The sequence below is a fragment of the Lycorma delicatula genome, chromosome 8, assembly GCF_047948215.1.
Source record: "Lycorma delicatula isolate Av1 chromosome 8, ASM4794821v1, whole genome shotgun sequence".
In the NCBI taxonomy this organism is placed as follows: Eukaryota; Metazoa; Arthropoda; class Insecta; order Hemiptera; family Fulgoridae; genus Lycorma; species Lycorma delicatula.
The window spans coordinates 51,916,793-51,936,205 of NC_134462.1; the positions used below are offsets into that span (position 1 = coordinate 51,916,793).

Sequence of the window (19,413 nt, forward strand, 5' to 3'; positions counted from 1 at the left end):
AAAGATACAATCCCCATTATGACTAACCAATCATAATGTTGTACATATTACATTATTGTTAATCTAGATTTAGGCTTAGTAAGAGTGTAAGTGGTTGTGATATGGTTTTGCTGTAGTATTTTAATATCATAATAATATTTCTATTATTTTAATAATAAGTACTGTTCTTTTTTTTCCAAAAATGTTTCTACAAACTTGCAAAAGTGATATGGAACTTTTAATTTGTTATGTATTCCTGAAGCACTAGTATTTTTTTTTTATAAAACTACAAGATAAAATGAAATTGGGACAAAAGATAAAGATAGAAGATAAAAATCAGATAAGATTGGGACAAAATAAAAATGAATAATGCAACAAATATTACTAATCTCTTTCAAGCTATTTGTTTCAGTCCAAACTTTATAGCAAATCAAATTTCCTCAAAAAAAAGCATATAACAATACAAAAAAATAAATACAATAAAAATGTATGTATATAATACAGTGCACACTAAAACAAATAATACAGTAACAATGATTATTTATGTGTAATATATAGTTAATTATGTATAAATAGCAAAAATCAACCATGGTCTTATAAAACTTTTAATATAATATTGTAAATAATAACTGCAAATTAATCCTGTTGTTCTAGTCAAATTTTGACTTGTAAAATGAAAATTATATATATATATATAATTTAATAATCTATACAATATATTGTTTTAAATATATTTTTATAGTTTTAATAGTTTTTATATGGCCATTGTTAGTACAGTCATCAAATAAATAGCAACATCCTGCAGTAAAAGTAAACTACCACCAATGTTTTTTAGCATTGATGATCTAAGAAACTGATTTATTATAAATGGTGTTGGCATTTTATCTTTCCCACGCTTCAATTTCTAGAATAGTACTCCCTACAATTTTCCAAGTGATATAAGACTATATAAAGTTGTAAGGAGATACAGTTTATATTCTTACCCAAGACCCCAACTGAAAAGTTACTATCAACATAAAAACTTCTGAAATTTTTTTTTAGATGAATCACATTAAACATCCATATTTAATGGAGAATAAACATAAATTTTAAAAAATAATAAAAACACAAATTTATTTTTTAATATGTGGTAAAATAAATCTACAGATAATTTTCAAGATTTCCTAATGCTATAATTTTCAGTAACACATGTAAGATGCATTCAAAGAAAATATTTTCCCCTGTATCATAATAACTATCTGAAATATTTTTTTGTTTGAATTTGACAGCAGTTTCTGTCCCTTCTGCAGGCATAAACTGCATGTTATAAAAACATTAAATTATAATTATGAACTTTACCAAACATATCAGTAACTGTGTTTATTTAAATCACTTTTAACATATTGAAATTGCTTTCTGCACATCACCACATGCATGCTTTCAATTTATTAGAGAAAAATGGATAGCACTCATGATCACAGTTCCTTTTCTCAAGTATCACCATGATGACATTTGTTCCCGTTGCCTCTTTTACATCACTGTGCAATAAACACCACACCAATTAACATGTCTCGAATCATTATGGAAGTATTTACTATATTATCTTGAATACTACTGTCATTTATTCACTATATCATTTTAACTGATTTTTTTTCATTTGAGTTCTTTTTGTTATTGATGATTGATAGGTACTACTTCAATTTAAAGTACTGTTATTCTAACAAAAAGATTAAGTTGCAGATGTTTTTGGATTTTCTGGAACTTTTAGTCATAATTAAATTGAAATTATAGAATATCAAATTATTTTGTTACGAATATTCATTGCTATAACTATGACTTTGAAATAACTTTCCACATCGAAAGTTGTCTTTCATTTTGGTTTTTAAAGTAACTCACTACATAAACTTGAAGCTTGTGCGTGGTTATGAGAATGGAAATTTTGTAACGCATGAAAAATGCCATGCTTGACCAGGATTCAAACCAAAGACCTCTGGGTAAAAGTCAATATGCTATCACTGTGTCTTAAATCGACAATTCTCCAAATTCAGAAAATTTTGAGATTGGAGATTGGCAAATGGAAATTAATTATTCTCCAAATTAATTTTATTAATAACCATAACTGTCAGACCAGTATAACGATTAATATTTCAAATTAGCAAACAAAAATTAGGAAATGCTGTTATGAGAATAATATTTATGTAAGCAGTTTAAAAACCGTTACTGAATAATCTTCTAATAATACTCTGGAATTTAAGATTGTGATTATAAATGATAAAAGATCAGTTACAGAACATAGATGGTCTAAAATATATCTACTATTGAGGAGATAAGAGTAATCTTAGTCTGTAAGGATTGTAACAGTCAAGACATAATCATTCGTACAACTGACAAGTCTTTGACTGTCCTTTGAGACAAACAAAGGAGTATCTTGACGATCTGACAAGAAGCTACCACTTCTTAATTTTGCAGATAAATCCTGTCAGTAGTGAGGAAATGAATAAAAAAAACATCGGCCTAAAAATTTTAATTGTACAGAATAATAATAATAATATGAAAAACATCAACAAAAGAGATAATCAAATCCTTTATTTTAGGATAGACCAATTCCTGGTAGAGATTTGTATACAAAAAGTAGAAACAGAATGATTTCTATACTTTCAAGCTAATCAGAGAAATTTATGGGCAGATAACTATATCTTAATGAATGCAATCAATTAGAATGGTAATTATGAAAACTGTAATCGTCAAGTAGCAGCTTTGTAGATTTTATCTGTTGAACTTGACATTGCTGTCAAGGTTCACTGGTTCCTGATATATGCAGTATAAATGGGGTCATTTACCCAACATTCCAATGCTGCAAGCAAAGCTTTTGGATTTCCAGAAGAAGTATAGGATGACTCCCAATGGGAAAATACTGTGTGACACTGCACATGATAAACACTTCTTCTAGGCTGAGGAATTTGTTTGCTACCATGTTGGTCTTCTCTAATCTATCCAATTCATGTCTCACTGGAATAGCTTCAAAGAGAGTCTTTCAGAAGACATATCAAGATCTCTTTGGAGAATAAGTATGGCTTGCAAATAACACTTCATGATAATATTTACTACTGTTTTTTCTTCAATAAGGAGTGCTGACATTTAGAGGTAAGAACTTTAATCGAGTACCATTTACCTCTACAACAAATTGCAGATGTTGTAATATACAAAGAATACCTAAGAGAAACTTAAGAACAGAGATCTGGCTAAATATGTCACAGAGATAAACCTAAATTAACAATGAGCAAAGAAACACAACAAAAAGTATAGCATAGAGTACAAATTTTGGCCAGTTGTTTTTCTTGGTTGCTCCTGATGGAACAGCAAAGACATTTTTCATCAGTCTGCTCCTCTCAAACCTTCACGGTACAGGTGAAATCACACTGGCTATTGTTTCCTCTAGCATTGCAGCCACTTTAATGCCCAAAGGCAAAACAACAGTCCATTTGATTTTTAAATTGCCACTAGACACTGAGGTTTCTAGATTGGTTCTGTCACCAAAAATAGCAATCTGGTAAGATTCTGCTGGACTGTGAATTAGTTGTTTGGGCTAATTCACGATGACTAAATTAACTCAATTGAAGGCCTGCACAGAATGTTATAAATACTCAATAAAAAGCAGAATGGGTGGAATAATGGTTTTATTTTTTGGAGACTTTCTTCATTAAGGTGCTCATTGCTACAATCTATCCCAATCTTCAGGATTCTGCATCTAAGCTAAGTTTTTTTATGTGTGCCAGTCTAACACCCAGAAAAGACCTGGTTGCATCTATTAATGAGATGATTTTCTCAAAATCTGTGGTTGAAGTTTTACTCCTCCATTAATAGTATACTAAGTGAGAAAGAAACAGTTTATACTACTCTCTTGCGCTTTAAATTCTACAATAGCCCCTGTCTTCCTAATCACTACAATCAAATTAAAAGTAGGAACTCTTATGCATTTACAAAATTTAAAAGCATTTAAACTTTATAATTGAACTAAATTGCAATTTAATTCCCTTATAAAGGCAACAATCAAAATAAGTTTCAGGTCAAATACTGAAAGTTGCTGGTGTTGACTTAATGTATTTTTTACAAGGTCAAGATCACGTATCACCTGTCACCTGCTCAACAGTAAATAAAGACGCTCACTGTTTTATTGTGCTCCAAGTTGAATGATGACTGATGTAGTTTACAGAGGTATATTAAAATAAATCCTTTTAATTGCAGATAGAAACAAGTACAAATTAGGTAGGTGAATGCAGTTTTTTAACAATCTATATGTAAATTAAATAAAAGAGATAATGTATTTGCTCATTTACAAATGATATTTTTCGGTTAGTGAGAGGGAGTAAGAGATTGATGTCATCTATTACTTGACTTTCTGACTGTGAAAGCATAACCAAATGTACTATTCTGTGTGGATAACAATCATAGTAATTGAGATTATGATGATAGGCATGAACTACAGGCCCATTTAACAAGAAACAGTAAATGAAATCATAAGAATATTTGGGATAGTGGCAAGGGACAACAAGAAAGAAGCTGGGTGCACAGCTAATAAAAAACAAATCTGTGGCATAAAATTACAATTACAAACACATTTTCACTAAAACTTGACTAAAATATTTAACATATCCTTATTTAAAAGGCTTAAATGTCCGAGGTTAAATATAATGAAAAACGCCTTGTTAATAATTAAAGGCCAAAATCTTTATTATAAAATACAGTCAGATTTTTTGAAAAGATAATACATCACCATCATCATAAGTTTTTTGAAAATAAAATAATACTAAAATTATAATTTGTAATAGTAAATTATAATCTGTAATTTAAAAAAAAAGAAATAAGGAATCAAAGTTGTATTAAGTTTTGTTTCTGATTCCATTATAAAAATCTGGTTTAAATAAACAAGAAATAAAACGTTTCTTGACTTTGGAAAATCCTTTGACATAATCATCGTTATAATTATGTTGTTAGAATTAAAAAACAGATTGTTTAAATGACTAAAATATAAATAGTTAAATTAACAATAATATTAATGTCTAACAATAATATTAATTGTTAACCAGTATGCCAGTGACAAATTTGAGATAGTAATATAATATGGACCATGTGATTATAGAATTGCTATGAATATAAGGTACATTCAAGTTTCACAAGTAATTATAGAGAAAAAACTTTTACCCTGACTAAAAATCACTGCAAAATTTGAAGTTTTTTGATAATCTGAAGTTTAGCTAAGTCAATTTGACTTAGAAAGATTAATGATTTAAGTCATTTGATTTATGAAAAATTGAATAATAACCAAAAATGCCATTATAAGTGATAATATATCTCTATAGTAATTTTCAATGATTGTAAAAAGTGAATGGTTTTTTCGACAAGACGCACAGCTGTGAATCACAAAAGTTTCAAGTTCAGGATCACATAGTATATTTATTAATTTATCTTATCATATTGAATTTACATTTGTTGTTTTTCACTTTTGATTAATAAAAAAAAATATATAAACTATGTAAACAAGAATCAAAATCATAATTCATATTGAGCAATCATCATCGAAACCTTCTTACTAAGTTCTACTATTCACATTTAACATAATAATGGTTACCATAATTACCAGTTATCCCCTTTACAATTAAATCTATATGACTTATATCAGCTCATAAAAAATTGTTATAAGACATCACTGAATAAAAAACAAAATTTCTGAACAGAATCAGTTTAAAACTTTAATTACAAACCTAAATATAAGCAAGCCTGATAAGTAGTTTAAAATAAGTAGTTTAAACACACATTAAAATAAGTAGTTTAAACTATGAATAATGAAGAAGCATAAATGGCACCTAATTACAATAAATTAAATTTCCACTAACCTTTGAAGGTATGTTGAAGGTTTATGCCAAAGTCTTTTATAGATTTTCATCAAATTTTCAGCAGACTGTTCTTCTTCTTCAGGAATCTGGTAACGAAAATCTCTCCAAAGTAATGCTTTCCAAACCGATACATCTTGTTTCAAAGAAAGCATACTATGACATGTAGCCGATAAATTAAGTAAATCTTTGACTGGTAAAGATCTAATAATTTTCTGCTTTATCTCATCCATGAGACCAATAAGGCTGTTATTTACAATTCCTTCAGCGTTTAACACAGTACTACGACCTGAAAAGAAACCACACAATTCAAAATATGATACATTAGAATCTTCAAAATCCTTTACTAGTGAATGGGTGCAGGCCACTAAAGTATCAATACTACAAAAGTGGGAGGTTAAAGTAACATGATTTGTGCAATATATGATCTGTGTTATTTAATTTTAAAAAGCTGTAAACTACATCTTTGAGCCAACATATGTCTAAATAATGTTTAAATATAATATGTTTTCTTAGGAGAAAAGATTAAGTGGCAATGGAAAAGTGCTTATTTACAATATTATTTAGATCTAAGGCTTCTTAGTAAGGCTTGCAAATTATAACAAAGAGATTGCTTTTTATGCGTAATAAATATGCAGATTAAAGAAAAATTGCTATTTGATGCAGATTATTATCCAATTTACAGATACATATCTCCATGACATTTACTTCAAGAAAATGTTAACTAACTATAGCTACATTATTAATTTTGGAATCAAAATTTAAATCTGTAACAATCACTAAAATTTGATATGATGCATTTTTCTATAATCCAAACTTTCCAAAGTACAATTATTAAGAGAACAAACTCTTTGTTTTCACAAACCATTTCATTACAACATAATTGTAGCAATAATATAATCAGAAATTAAGTCACTTACTTTTTATATTGTGTACTATAAAATGATATATGTAGTTCTTCTGACAAAGTTATCTATAACTATTTTCTTTCAACACAACATTTTCTCTTTATAACAGAAAATTTCTTGCTATCACAAAAAAGAAGATTCTTTCCTTTCTTTAAGAATTTCTTTAACTATAGATGCAGAGACTCCTGTGATTTGGCTAGTAATTTTAAAAATAACAGAGTAATAGATTTTTAAATAGAATGAAATATTTTATAATTAATATGTTTTACGAAGAAACATAAAAATGAGATGTAATTGATACAGGAAATTATAAGCTGATTGCCCCTTATCATTCATCTAAAAATTAGTTGCAAAGTTTCTATTTAAACATTACCTTCAATTTTTAGGTAGTAAACTTCAAATTTAGTTAGTAAGTATACAAAGGTACAATACTTTGCATATTTTCTCATTTCTCATATGACAAATGCTTTTTAATATAAATCTTAGTGTGTTATTCTATAAGTTCATGTTTTATCTTGGAGTTAAAGGTATTAAAATGAAATGTCCTTTCATATTATGTAAAAGTTGTGTTTTCATTTCATATTTGTATTGCAAGAGAGTTTCTCATTGGAAATATTTTCAATAAAAAATCAAATTTTTTTAAATTGTTAGTTATTAGGAGTTATGACATCAGAGCAGGTGAAAAATTTAACATGTCTCTCATTCTCAATAGCGTACGGAAATAAATTCATTTTCAAATGACCAGAATTCTAATGTTGCATCAAACCTAAAATTGGTTAAACCTGTTCTATAGGATCAATTTTTATTTTAATAAACCTGTAAACTGTTTGTTTTTAGGAACAACTTAACAAAACCAAGTATTACCTAAAATCACAAATAGAAAATACTCATGAACCATTTTTAAAAAAGATTTAAACTACCAATTGTTTCCAGAATAAGTACTTCATCATGCAATTTGGAAACATGATTATTAAGAGAGTTCAATAAATTACTATGATACTTAATACTTTCTTTCTTTTTCCTGTTTAGCCTCCGGTAACTACCGTTTAGATAATTCTTCAGAGGATGAATGAGGATGATATGTATGAGTGTAAATGAAGTGTAGTCTTGTACATTCTCAGTTCGACCATAACTGAGATGTGTGGTTAATTGAAACCCAACCACCAAAGAACACCGGTATCCACGATCTAGTATTCAAATCCGTGTAAAAATAACTGGCTTTACTAGGACTTGAACGCTGCAACTCTCGACTTCCAAATCAGCTGATTTGGGAAGACGCGTTAACCACTAGACCAACCTGGTGGGGGTTGTGATACTTAATACTAAATTTGTTTTTAGTTACTCATGAGGAGTGAAGTGGTACTTCACTTCATTATACAAAGCAATATCTAAGGGTAAAAAGTGTATGCATTATTTGAAAATGGCATAAAAAGTTGAGTATACCAATTAGTGGTTTTTTAGTTTTCTAATGAGTCATCAGTTTTACTACGATCACTATGTTAAACACACTCATTTTCCTCTCACTAAAGATTTTTTCTAGACTGAACTATGTGCCACAATGCTTAAGCAATATGTTTATAATTTCAACTAACAATGGAATGGAAAAACAGTGTGAATTAAAGAAGCAACAGTTAAGTTAATGTTTTAATTTTTATATCTCGGAAAATCAAAATTTAAAAAGAAATGAAAAATTATCATATATTTCTTTTTAGAGCATTTTTAGAAGTAGGTTTTAATTTTTTTAAATAATTATTTATTTTTTATTAAAAAAAAAAACTGTTTAATCACATAGCAATCTTTTCTGATAAGAGAATTAAATTTTCAATAGAGATGCGTTTCTCTTCTTTTTAATAAGTTTCTTTTCTATAGAGGTAAGTTCTCAGATGAGAAGTTAACAACAAAAACAATTAAGGGTGGTCTTATTTTATTCTCTGATCACTTTTCTATTAATCTTAACAATAACATTTCATTAGAAAAAATTTGTCTTTAAGAATTAAGTACAATCTAAACCAAGGCGTTCTTTTCTATTTTTTAACTCTCCTTATAAGACACGGTGCTTGAGTAAATTATTGTGCGTAGCCTTACTGACACAAAATAATTAATTGCTTAATAATGTAATTAACATTACTAACACATTAATAGATTAACATTTATTTTACATTAACACTTCACCCGTGAAATGTTAGTTTGTCACAATTTACACATTTTCTTATTCAGCTTATCAAAATGAATATACCTATCACATGGCAGATATTCCTGCCCATTTTAATTGAAATTTTTTCCTTTGAACTGTTTCTCACCACCTAGTTAACAGAAATTATCATAATACCATTGTCAAAACACAGTATATAGATAATATAGTATCAATGTCCAGTGGGGCCAAAAGACTCCACCAGACTTCTAGCTTTAACATCCTTCCAAACAAAAATTAAAACACTGGTATATTCAAACTCTTCATTTTCAAAATGTGTTCTATCTTCAGAAAAAATAAGAATAAAATAGCATCAAGAGGCTCCACACTCCATAGCCATTAACCTAATTATAAAAAAATTAAATACCAATATTAGAATAACTCTATAAAAAAATGTATTCTGTCAGGAAAAATAAATAAGTAACACCATGATTGGCACGTTTCTCTCACAATCTCTGTATGTACGTACATATGTATCTCAGATAACTCAAAAACAATTAGCTGTAGGATGTTGAAATTTTGGATTTAGGACTTCTGTAACGTAACATCTAGTTGTGCACCTCCCCTTTTGATTGCAATCGACTGAACCAAAAGTGTTCCAAAAGGCCCAAAATCCAAAAAAAAAATTGGATTTTGGGTCTTTTCTTAACTGTAGTAATAAACCCCCATTGAGAGCTTTTCAACTATATAAGTGGTATTTTCATTGGTTCCAGAGTTATAGTCAAATAAAATTTTAATTAATTAAATATTTGGATCTTAGGAGAATCACATCAGTTCAAATCAAGACCTTCTCCTTTTTTCTTTTTTTTTAATTTTTCTTTTTAATTTAAATATATTGATTTATTAATAAATTATTAACCTCTCATTGTAAAAAAGGTTTAACGATGAATAATAATTCAATAACAAAAAAAAAATAAAAAATATCAGAAGTTCTTAATTTTTAATAAATGTGTACTTTTTTTTTTTAATTTACACATTTTTTTAAAATGGACAGCACAAGGAAGTTATGTGCTGTCCACATCAAATTTTTTTCACCAGTAAACATGTTGTTTGTTACACTCTTCATGAATCACTCTGCATGTGTGTATATTTAATAGCTCAACCTTAAGTACAGAATAACTGAAATAATTTTAAACAATTTTTATATTTTATGTTTTTTGATTAAAATTTTAAAAAAATTTAATTTAAGGGAGATTTTTAAAAACTATTTATATAAGATTTTCAAGTACGATAAGTTAAATTAAAATTTAATTTAAACATTTTTAATAAAATCTAATTTGTTTAAAAATATTTTTAACATAAAATTTTAAGTGAAAAATGTTATCATGAATTGCAAGTTTATGATGTCTTTTGTAATATATATAAATGTATACAGCTGATGATGTAAATCAAGTTCACGAAAGCGCTTCAGTTTGTGTAATGAAATAAGGTAAGTCATCCTATTTCATTTATTCTGTACTTAATGTTAATCTATTAAATATAAATTAATTAATATATATATATATACACACATATACATATAGATTATGATAGTCCACAAAGATTTTTTGCAGTGAAATAGTTTATTAAAGGCATATCCACTGATTACTAAAAAAATAATTTGAAAAGAATAAATATAATTTTTGAAAAACCCAATACATGTTTGTAAAAAATGCATATATACATGCATCTTAATTTATTCTAATATAATAACATTAGTATTACTGGTCCTTGCTTAAACTTAATATTTAAACATTCCACAACTATAGTATATATTACCATTACTGGTATAATGAGCATGATTTCAATGTAAATACACAATACATGCCCTAAATTTGAATTTTACCAAAGAAAATTCAGAAAACTAAGCTAACATTCAGCAGTAATGTTAACCTACCTTTATGAGCAATACTGTTCTTGAAAATAATTGATAATGTTCTAAGGTCAGAAAACTTATCAGCAACATTCACAGCCTTTGGTTTTGGAACAAAAGTAGAAACTTTAAGAGCCATAGGAAAACATTCGCTAAAATCTTCTTTAGTCACCAGAAGATTTAAAACTATTAGATCTTCAGCAAATGGGATAACTAGAAGTTCAAAGTTATAATTTTGAACACCAACCAGTTTAAAAGGTAATCTATATATTCCTGAAGGTGATTTAAGAAAAGGTGAAACTAAAGAGGCTTGCGATAGTAACCTGGGAAGATTAAAAGTCACCATTCTTTGTTCAATTCCTTTAAAATCCTCAGAAACCTTTATAAAAAAAAGAAGTTTTGAATTAAATTATTTACATAACTTAAATTATTATTATTATTATTGAGCATAAAACAGTTTATATAAAACCAGTAATACACAAGAATCCAGCTATTGTTATTTGCTTAATCTTGTTGTTTTTACAATCTCAAACATGCCACTCACATGATGAGGAATGAAATAACAGGTATAAACATGTCACCTCTGGCAGGAATTGAACCCAAAACCAGCTGATCTAAAAATCAGAATACATTTAACGTATCTGTTAATTAAAACAGGTACAAGAGAAGTCTAATAAAGAAAGTGGTAAAAGTAAAATTCCAAACGCAATTAAAATGTATATATTACTACTACAACAAAGGAAATTAATTACTTAAAGTAACTGATCTGAGTACTTCAAAGTAAATATAATTTACGCAAACCTGCTTTCAGCCAGAACATGAGCAAAAACATCAGTGATTTCGTTTACATTCAAGAAATTTATATATTCGAGGGAAGCTGTAGAGTACACAGAATGCTCAAATTCAAATCATAGCTTGCACAAAATGCTCAATCATAGTATGCAGAATTTGTCATTGTTTCAATTACTTCCAGATTCTCTATCAATGCTTCACAAGCAAGAGAATTGAGATACTTGACCAAGAGGGATAGTTGCCATTTTTTTGTTAAGAGGGCTATAGTTTTGAGTTTTAATATAATCCCTACCAGTTCATTTACAAACTTTATGAAACCACAAAACCAATTCATCTTACTTTTGGTTTTCAGATAGATCTGTTTTCTTGCTCCTAAGATAAATTTCAAGCTATTTAGATCTAAATTTGATTTATTTACCTTTGATTTAATCCACCTTGGATTGGTTTTAGAGGCAGACTTCATTTTTCCATTTAACAAATTTTATTTTAAATTGTAATAAATTTTTTGTCTGATAACCTTATTTTACTTTACAGATATTAAAAAAGTCAAGCCTAAGTTATTTATTTTATTTGCAGTTTTTTATTATTTATTAAAATTAGTTATTCAATTATTTGACAGAAACAACAGGAAAGGTTTCTAGTCGCTTTACTACACATAATAAACTGTACGTATGGGGACACAAATAATAATACAAGCTAAGTGTAATCATAAAATTAATGTCAAGATTTAATCATTAAATTCTAACAATTATAATATTTTTTTTACTGTCATTATATGATTATCAAATATAAATTAAAAGCATTTTCCATGCACTACCAAAATTTCAATTTGTTCTCTCACAAGCTTCAAGTTTTTGTAGTAAAAAAATTTCATAAAAAATATGAAAGTTTGAAACAGTTAAAATAAATTAAATAAATAAAATTTTCAATAAAATTAAAAATTTTCTTAATATAATTTCATAAAGTGTAAAGGTAATTCTGAGCAATTACTTGATCAACTTCTATTTTGCTCATACTTTAATATACCTTAGTAGATGTGCTTAGGATCAGGAAAACATAGGATCTAAATGCCAAAATGCAGATTTGGCATTTGCAGGGCACAAAAGTGCCCTGCAACTTTTGTGGAGAGCCAGCCTGTGGTACACATTGGTAGCATCTCGGCCTTTCATCTGAAGGTCCCAAGTTCAAATCCTGGTCAGACAAGGCATTTTCACACACTAAAAAATTGTCACTTCATCTCATCCTCTGAAGTAATATCTAAGGATGATTCTGGAGGTTAAACGTTTGTGGAGAGTTAGGGATAAATTACCAGAGGTAGTATGATAATACTCAACACAATCTCGTAAGAAACCTGACTGAATTTGTGTTTAAACAGAAATGTAGTCACTGTAGATAGTACACCACATGTTCTGTGCTATTAGCCATTTGCACAACAAACAGATAATCAACTTACAAGAGTGCCGTCATCTTCAATGGCTGACTCTGATGAATATTAAGGTTAGTTTATAGTTTATTCTTTTCTCCACAAAAATCTAATCTTAGCCTTATCTTTAACTCTAACCTCTCTCCACAGAATGGATTAACTGATTCCTAATTCCCTAGAGTACTTATAACAAACACTGACTTTGACCTTGCATGGGTCCAAATGCTGTCCATACCTGCTTTCCAACATTTAAATCTTGTGTTTTCCTGATCCTAAGCATATCTACTATGGAATATTAATGTGTGAAAACTTGACTGAGTAATCTGAATTATCGGAATTACACAAAAAAAAAAACTATTGATAACTTTTTTTTAAATTACTTAATTTCAATGTCAATATAAATAAAATTATAATGCTTTTTGCAGAGATATTTTTACTGAAAAATTACAACACCTTATTCTAAAAGATCTGAATTGTTGAAAAGTATCATGGAAAAGCATGGGGCATATGAATTATTTGTAAACAAAAACATCATATACAGTATGTTTTCAGCGCATTAAAAGATAACTTACTGTTGAATAAGTAATAAATTAATCATATGTAATAATTAATAAGCTTTTATTTACTTATGTTGGAAATATATGTAACATATTTAAAAAAGATAAAGATTTAATTTAATAAAATAGTCAGTTGGTACACATCAATACATTAATAACTGAATATTAATTATTATAATTTGATTAACTACTTTAATGTTTATTAATATTTTAATAAAGAAAATTTACACAATCTAATTCTAACAGTTACTAACACTTACCTCAGCACAAGCGTCTTCACATACTGAAGATTGCATTAATATATAACCACACTCTTGCATAAGTACATAAAATAACCCAGCAATAAGTTGATTACGTGTAGGAACACCCACATGATCTTCTATGCTACGAATGTTTCTCTCAAGACTCTCAGGCACATAGCTTTGCTGGCTTTCACACACCATTAATGGTATGTCCATGTTTAAGGTATTCTTATACTGCTGATCCTTTAATCTTCACCTAAAACAAAGGTATGCAATTGAATGTATTGGAAGCTGTAAGATTTCCATTCTGTATAAAATACTAATTTATGTAATTGCATAAAATGCACTGTAATTTATACACTACTTTCATTATAGTAGTGTATCACTTGTAGAGTATCATATTTTACATTATAGTAAAATATCACTGTCATGGTAACCAGAAGTAAATAAACAAACATATCAGGTCTTATATGAAACACTTGGAAATCTATAATAATTAATACCATATTTTCAACATTAAATTACAAAACAACTAATAGTTGTAATAGCTAATAGATTAACAAATAAAACAATTCAAGAAAACAAGTATTTTTATAATATTAGTTCTCAATAAAAAAAGTATTTCACTTTTTGCATAATGTCATTGCATTACACATGTTGAATTACATAATATATAAACCCAGAAAACACCTACAACCAAAGTAAAGAAGTCCTGGCAAACCTTTATAAATACTAATTTAATTAATATTCTGTAATTTTTTACAATTAGGGACTCGCCTCTGATTTTGATGAAATTTGGAAAATATCTTACAATTTTTTGTCGGAAACGCCGTTCACCCGAGTTACGTCCCTCGTAAGTTAAACAGTACCCTCACCAAAAATGTCGTAATTCAACACTGTACAAGTGTAATATACATTACTTTTGGATCAGACAATTGGTTTTGTATAAAATTACGGACTCAGCATAACAATCGGCCAGTTTAATATTTAAGGTAAATTAGACGAGGTTAGTGAGCGTTAGATTACGTTTGGTTCCTACCAGGTTCGATTCCCGGTCTGACATAGCATTTTCACACGCTACAAAATTGTTACTTCATCTCATCCTCTGAAGCAATGCCTAACAGTGGTCCCTTAAACTAAAAAAGTAATTACTAAGTTCAGTACGCAGAATCGTTAGTAAACTAACCGGGCCTAACTAAACTTAATTATATTTCGCCTAAACCAAGTTATTTACTTCACAAATAATGTACGGGGCGCGGTTCAAAATTACAGGCCGATCAGTTATAAATAGCGATGGGCCACACTGATTGATTCGCGCATGCGCAGTAGCTTTAAGTGATCTGGGCGTGTAACCGCCACATTGCTGTCAGTTCATTGTTGTTTGCCGTAGTGTGTTAAAATGAGTGCGGGAATAACAAAACCCATCAGATCGTGATAAGGTTTCAAAACGCAAAAATATAAAATACGGCTGAAATTCACCGTCAATTGTGTGAAACATATTAGCCTACCTCAATGAATGAAGGAAAAGTGAGGTAATGGTGTCGTCTTGAGTTTAAGGAAGCCCGTGCAAATGTTTACGAACAGTAAAGTGGCAGGCCTTGTGTCCGGACTTACGATCTCGTTGAACATGTGAATGCAAAAGTGCGAGAAAGTCGTCGCTTTACGATTTGCAACATTTCTCTAGGATTTCCAGAAGTTTCAAAGACAACATTTTTGAGAAACTTGATTGATACTATGGTAAACTGTGGGTGGGCACTATGGGTGCCAAAAATGTTGATAGGTGCTCACAAAAATCATGGAATGACAGCTGCTCGTGCTTTTCTCGACAACTTTAACCATGAGGGAGGCGATTTTTTCTCCATACCGTCAATGGTGGCGTAATATGGATTTCAGTGCTGAGACAGAGGAAAATCATGGCAACTGTATTCTGAAACTAATAGGAAGTGCTTTTGATTTTTTCATCACATCAATTGTGAAACATACATATTGTAAAACACTTCTAAACTGCGTCATGCTATTCAAAACCGACGATGGGAAATGATGAGATCAGGCATTCTTTTTGACGATAACGCAAATACACACACGGACACACGCACAACAGAAACAATTCAAATACGTTTCTCAACGATTTGAGAAAAGTAGAGAAAAATTAGTTAAACTAACTAATTTAGTCGTAAGTGAATCTAATCTCATTCATAACTTAGTTAACCAATTTAAATAAATTATTTAGTCCGATGTGTTTTTCACTTGTGCAGTGAAATTTTTGGAAGGAACTGTGTAACTTACGACAAACGTAACTCTGGTGAAAAGTGTTTCCAATGAAAAATTTCAATTGTAACGAATAATTTACAACGTTAATAAGGAATATTGCAAATTTTACAAAAATTTGCGGCAAGTTCCCAATTGTAAATAATTACCTAATATTTCTCCAATTAACTTTTCTTTTCCAATAAGGCAACTTCAAATGACACCTTCATTGTTTTACACCTCGTTACTACCTCTTGCCCAAATAGAATATGGATTTTATGTAAAATAATATAGTGCTAGGATTTCAAATCCAGCCTTCTAAAATTTCAGACAATATAACTGCACTGAAACATATCACAAAAAAAATATTAGATTTGGAGCTATTTGTAACCAAGATAACTTAAACCAACAACAATAACATAACCACAAAATAGGACCGTGCTCTTTTCCCATAACCATCTCGCATTCACTTTTTATCGACTTGAGTTTATCAACAATGAGTTGATAAAATATAGTACACTCTCATAGTACAGTATAAAATAAAACTTAAGTCGTGAGTGGTCTCTAATATTTCTAATCTGAATTTTTACAAAGTCAAAACTTACCATACAAAATAACAGCAGCTGTATAGTAAACATTTTATTAACATATATTATTCAAGAGATAAAAAAAATCAGTAAGGTAAACAGTACATCAGCACTTTTATTTACTTTATTTTGAAATTAAATGTTCTTCATTCAATACGTTAAAGATTCCACGTAGTGAACTTCATAAAATTAATTTTACATAGCACAAAATGTGTACGAAATACTCAACAACATCAAGTAGAATATAAAATTAAATTCGGCGAAAACACTTAATATATTACAAACATTAGTACATATTTACACAAGAAACTTCCACTTTTTCACATCTTATCAAAATAAACAATATTAGCTATTTTGAAACAGCACGATAACAACACTACACAGTACTTAAAAGTCATGATTCGTCCAAATACACTGGAGCTATGAGATATAGATGGCAGAGAAAATCACTTTTCGAATTTGTTTACTTGTTTTTAATATTTCTTCAGCAAGTAGTGGGCTCACTAAATTTTGCTGTTATTAAAAATATAATATTTTAAAACACAAAAGATTATGAAAATAAAGAAAGCAAAATAATTATAACCTCAAGGCAGCATTTAAAAAAAAAGTCAAATAAGGCTGTTTACGTCAATGCGTAAAGTAGATTTGGTCTAGTGGATTCAAGGTCTTCTCGTAGTGTCAAGTTCACCGTAATTTTCTATTTTGTCTACTGTAAATAGTAATTGTTTTTAATTCTTAAAGACAATTCCTATTTATCCAAAACATTCAAAATTTAACCTCTATTCCATTAAATGCTAAACATTTTTGTATTAATTTCATTGCTCAATTTTCTGTTTTATTATGTTTTAATGTTTGTATTTGTTCATGTTTGTTCACGTTAAAAACTGATGTTTTTAAGGTGGGCGGTATGTTGCATTTCTAACGCAATTCATACTTTATCGTTGTTTATCGTTGCTAAGGGCAGTTGTTTTGGCAACGGTAGGCAATAGGAAAATCAGTCCACTTTTGAATACTAGATTGTGGATACCAGTGTTCTTTGGTGGTTAGGTTTCAATTAACCACACATCTCAGGTATGGTCGAACTGAGAATGTATAAGACTACACTTCATCACACTCATACATATCATCCTCATTCATCCTCTGAAGTATTATCTAAATGGTAGTTCCGGAGGCTAAACAGGAAAAAGAAAGAAAGTCCACTTTTAACTATTAAACTATTCAGTTCAGTACAAGCTTATTGTATCATGTGTTATACTAAATGTTCTTATATAAACGTTAATTTTATTAAACATAATTTCTATTTCTTTTTGTAGCATGAATCTTATTCATCTGCATTTATGCTAAACATAATTTTGGTAACCCCGACGTGATTCAAGTTTAACACATTAAATTTGTTAAACATGTCTGTGTGTAAAACATGAACTTTTCGTATCATTTAAACCTACTCAAGGACTAGTTATCAACTTCGTTCACTTTACATCATTGATCACTTGTAAATATATTATGAATTTTTATTTAAGATTAATGTATAAACGACCATTGCCGATGCAGATGCTCCAATCAGTTCTTGTATTGAAGTATTAAGTACACATGCAGCTGGGACTAGATCTACAAAGTTTCTTGGTTTTCAAAATTACTGATGTTAGTTCTATTTTTGAAGCATAATTTATCACAAAAATACATGGAAAATGGGTATGTTTAATGAACATTTATGTAATGCGTCAAAACATTTTCATAAGAAAATAATATACTGTCTTCATCTAAATTAAGTTCCATATCATTACATATTGTGTATTTAATATTGTTTTATATATTCATATTTAGTTTTTAAATAGTCTAAATCAGTTTTATTCAAAGCTTTGTCAATCTTGTCAATCTTATAGATTTCATTAAGAACTGTATTAACTTTGTTTTTTATATATCTTACTTTGAGAAAAATGTAGTAATAGAATCAGTGCACTAACATTAATAATAATGATAATGAAACATTATAATTAAATATATATATACACAAATGCAAGTTAATAAAACATGTAGAATAATATTAACTGCATGAAATTTAGATGTAATTGATTATATTGTAATTAACTTTCTTTTTTATACTGGAATGTATTATCGTGGCCTTTCTTTCTTTGTTTTCTATAACAAACTAGAAATGCAAGTTTTAATTATTTATTGATAAGTATGAAGATGTTTATAAACCAGAAAAAGGCCAGCGCAAATGATAAGAAATATTGTAATTTATTTTTCTAAGTTAATGACATTTGTTCATTGCTAATTTTTATTATTACAGAATATGTCAATAATGCCAAGTTTTCCAGTTATACTATATTTATTGATGTTATGTTTATAAGTATATGATTGTGAAAAAAGGTGATTTAAGTTCTTTTGTTTTCAGACTTTGTTAAATTGCAGATTTTATTATTGTTAGCCTATATTCAGTTTATTTTGTGTGATGAATTAAAGTCCAATACTTTTTGGCAAACGAGCTATGTTTAATTTTACCCGACAAAGGCGTAAGATCAACTACTGGTAGTATTAACAGCTGGATATTATGCCCAGCAAATATGTATTTTTAATCAGTTTTAGAGTGTTAAATTATTATTATAATACATAATGTAAGTAAATATTATTTTGTTTGCTTAAAATAAAAATTAAAATTAATTTAAATGTTACATATTTTGTGTTTCAACTAACCTAAAAATTGAATTAAAAAATCTAAAAAAAGATACATTCATATAAAAATGCGCATTAAATTTTAACCA

At 28.6% G+C, this 19,413-nt stretch overlaps 1 protein-coding gene across 7 annotated transcripts in view; it reads right to left on the minus strand.

Moving 5' to 3' along the window:
* LOC142329581 (F-box only protein 7-like) overlaps positions 1-17,056 on the minus strand; it is a 49,052-nt gene extending 31,996 nt beyond the window's left edge. For 2 of the 7 annotated variants that reach the window (XR_012757524.1, XR_012757523.1), the window contains exons 1-4: positions 16,667-17,055; positions 13,833-14,070; positions 10,825-11,179; positions 5,853-6,138 (exon numbers count right to left, since the gene is read on the minus strand). Coding sequence is in view for 3 of the 7 variants with exons in the window: in XM_075374277.1 (XP_075230392.1) it covers positions 5,853-6,138; positions 10,825-11,179; positions 13,833-14,030 (839 nt within the window). In the remaining 4 variants the exon portion in view is untranslated. Of the gene's footprint in view, positions 1-5,852; positions 6,139-10,824; positions 11,180-13,832; positions 14,071-16,666 lie in introns of all 7 variants that reach the window. The other 5 variants (XR_012757522.1, XM_075374279.1, XR_012757525.1 and 2 more) reach the window with 4 other exon arrangements.
* Positions 17,057-19,413: the final 2,357 nt, after the last annotated feature.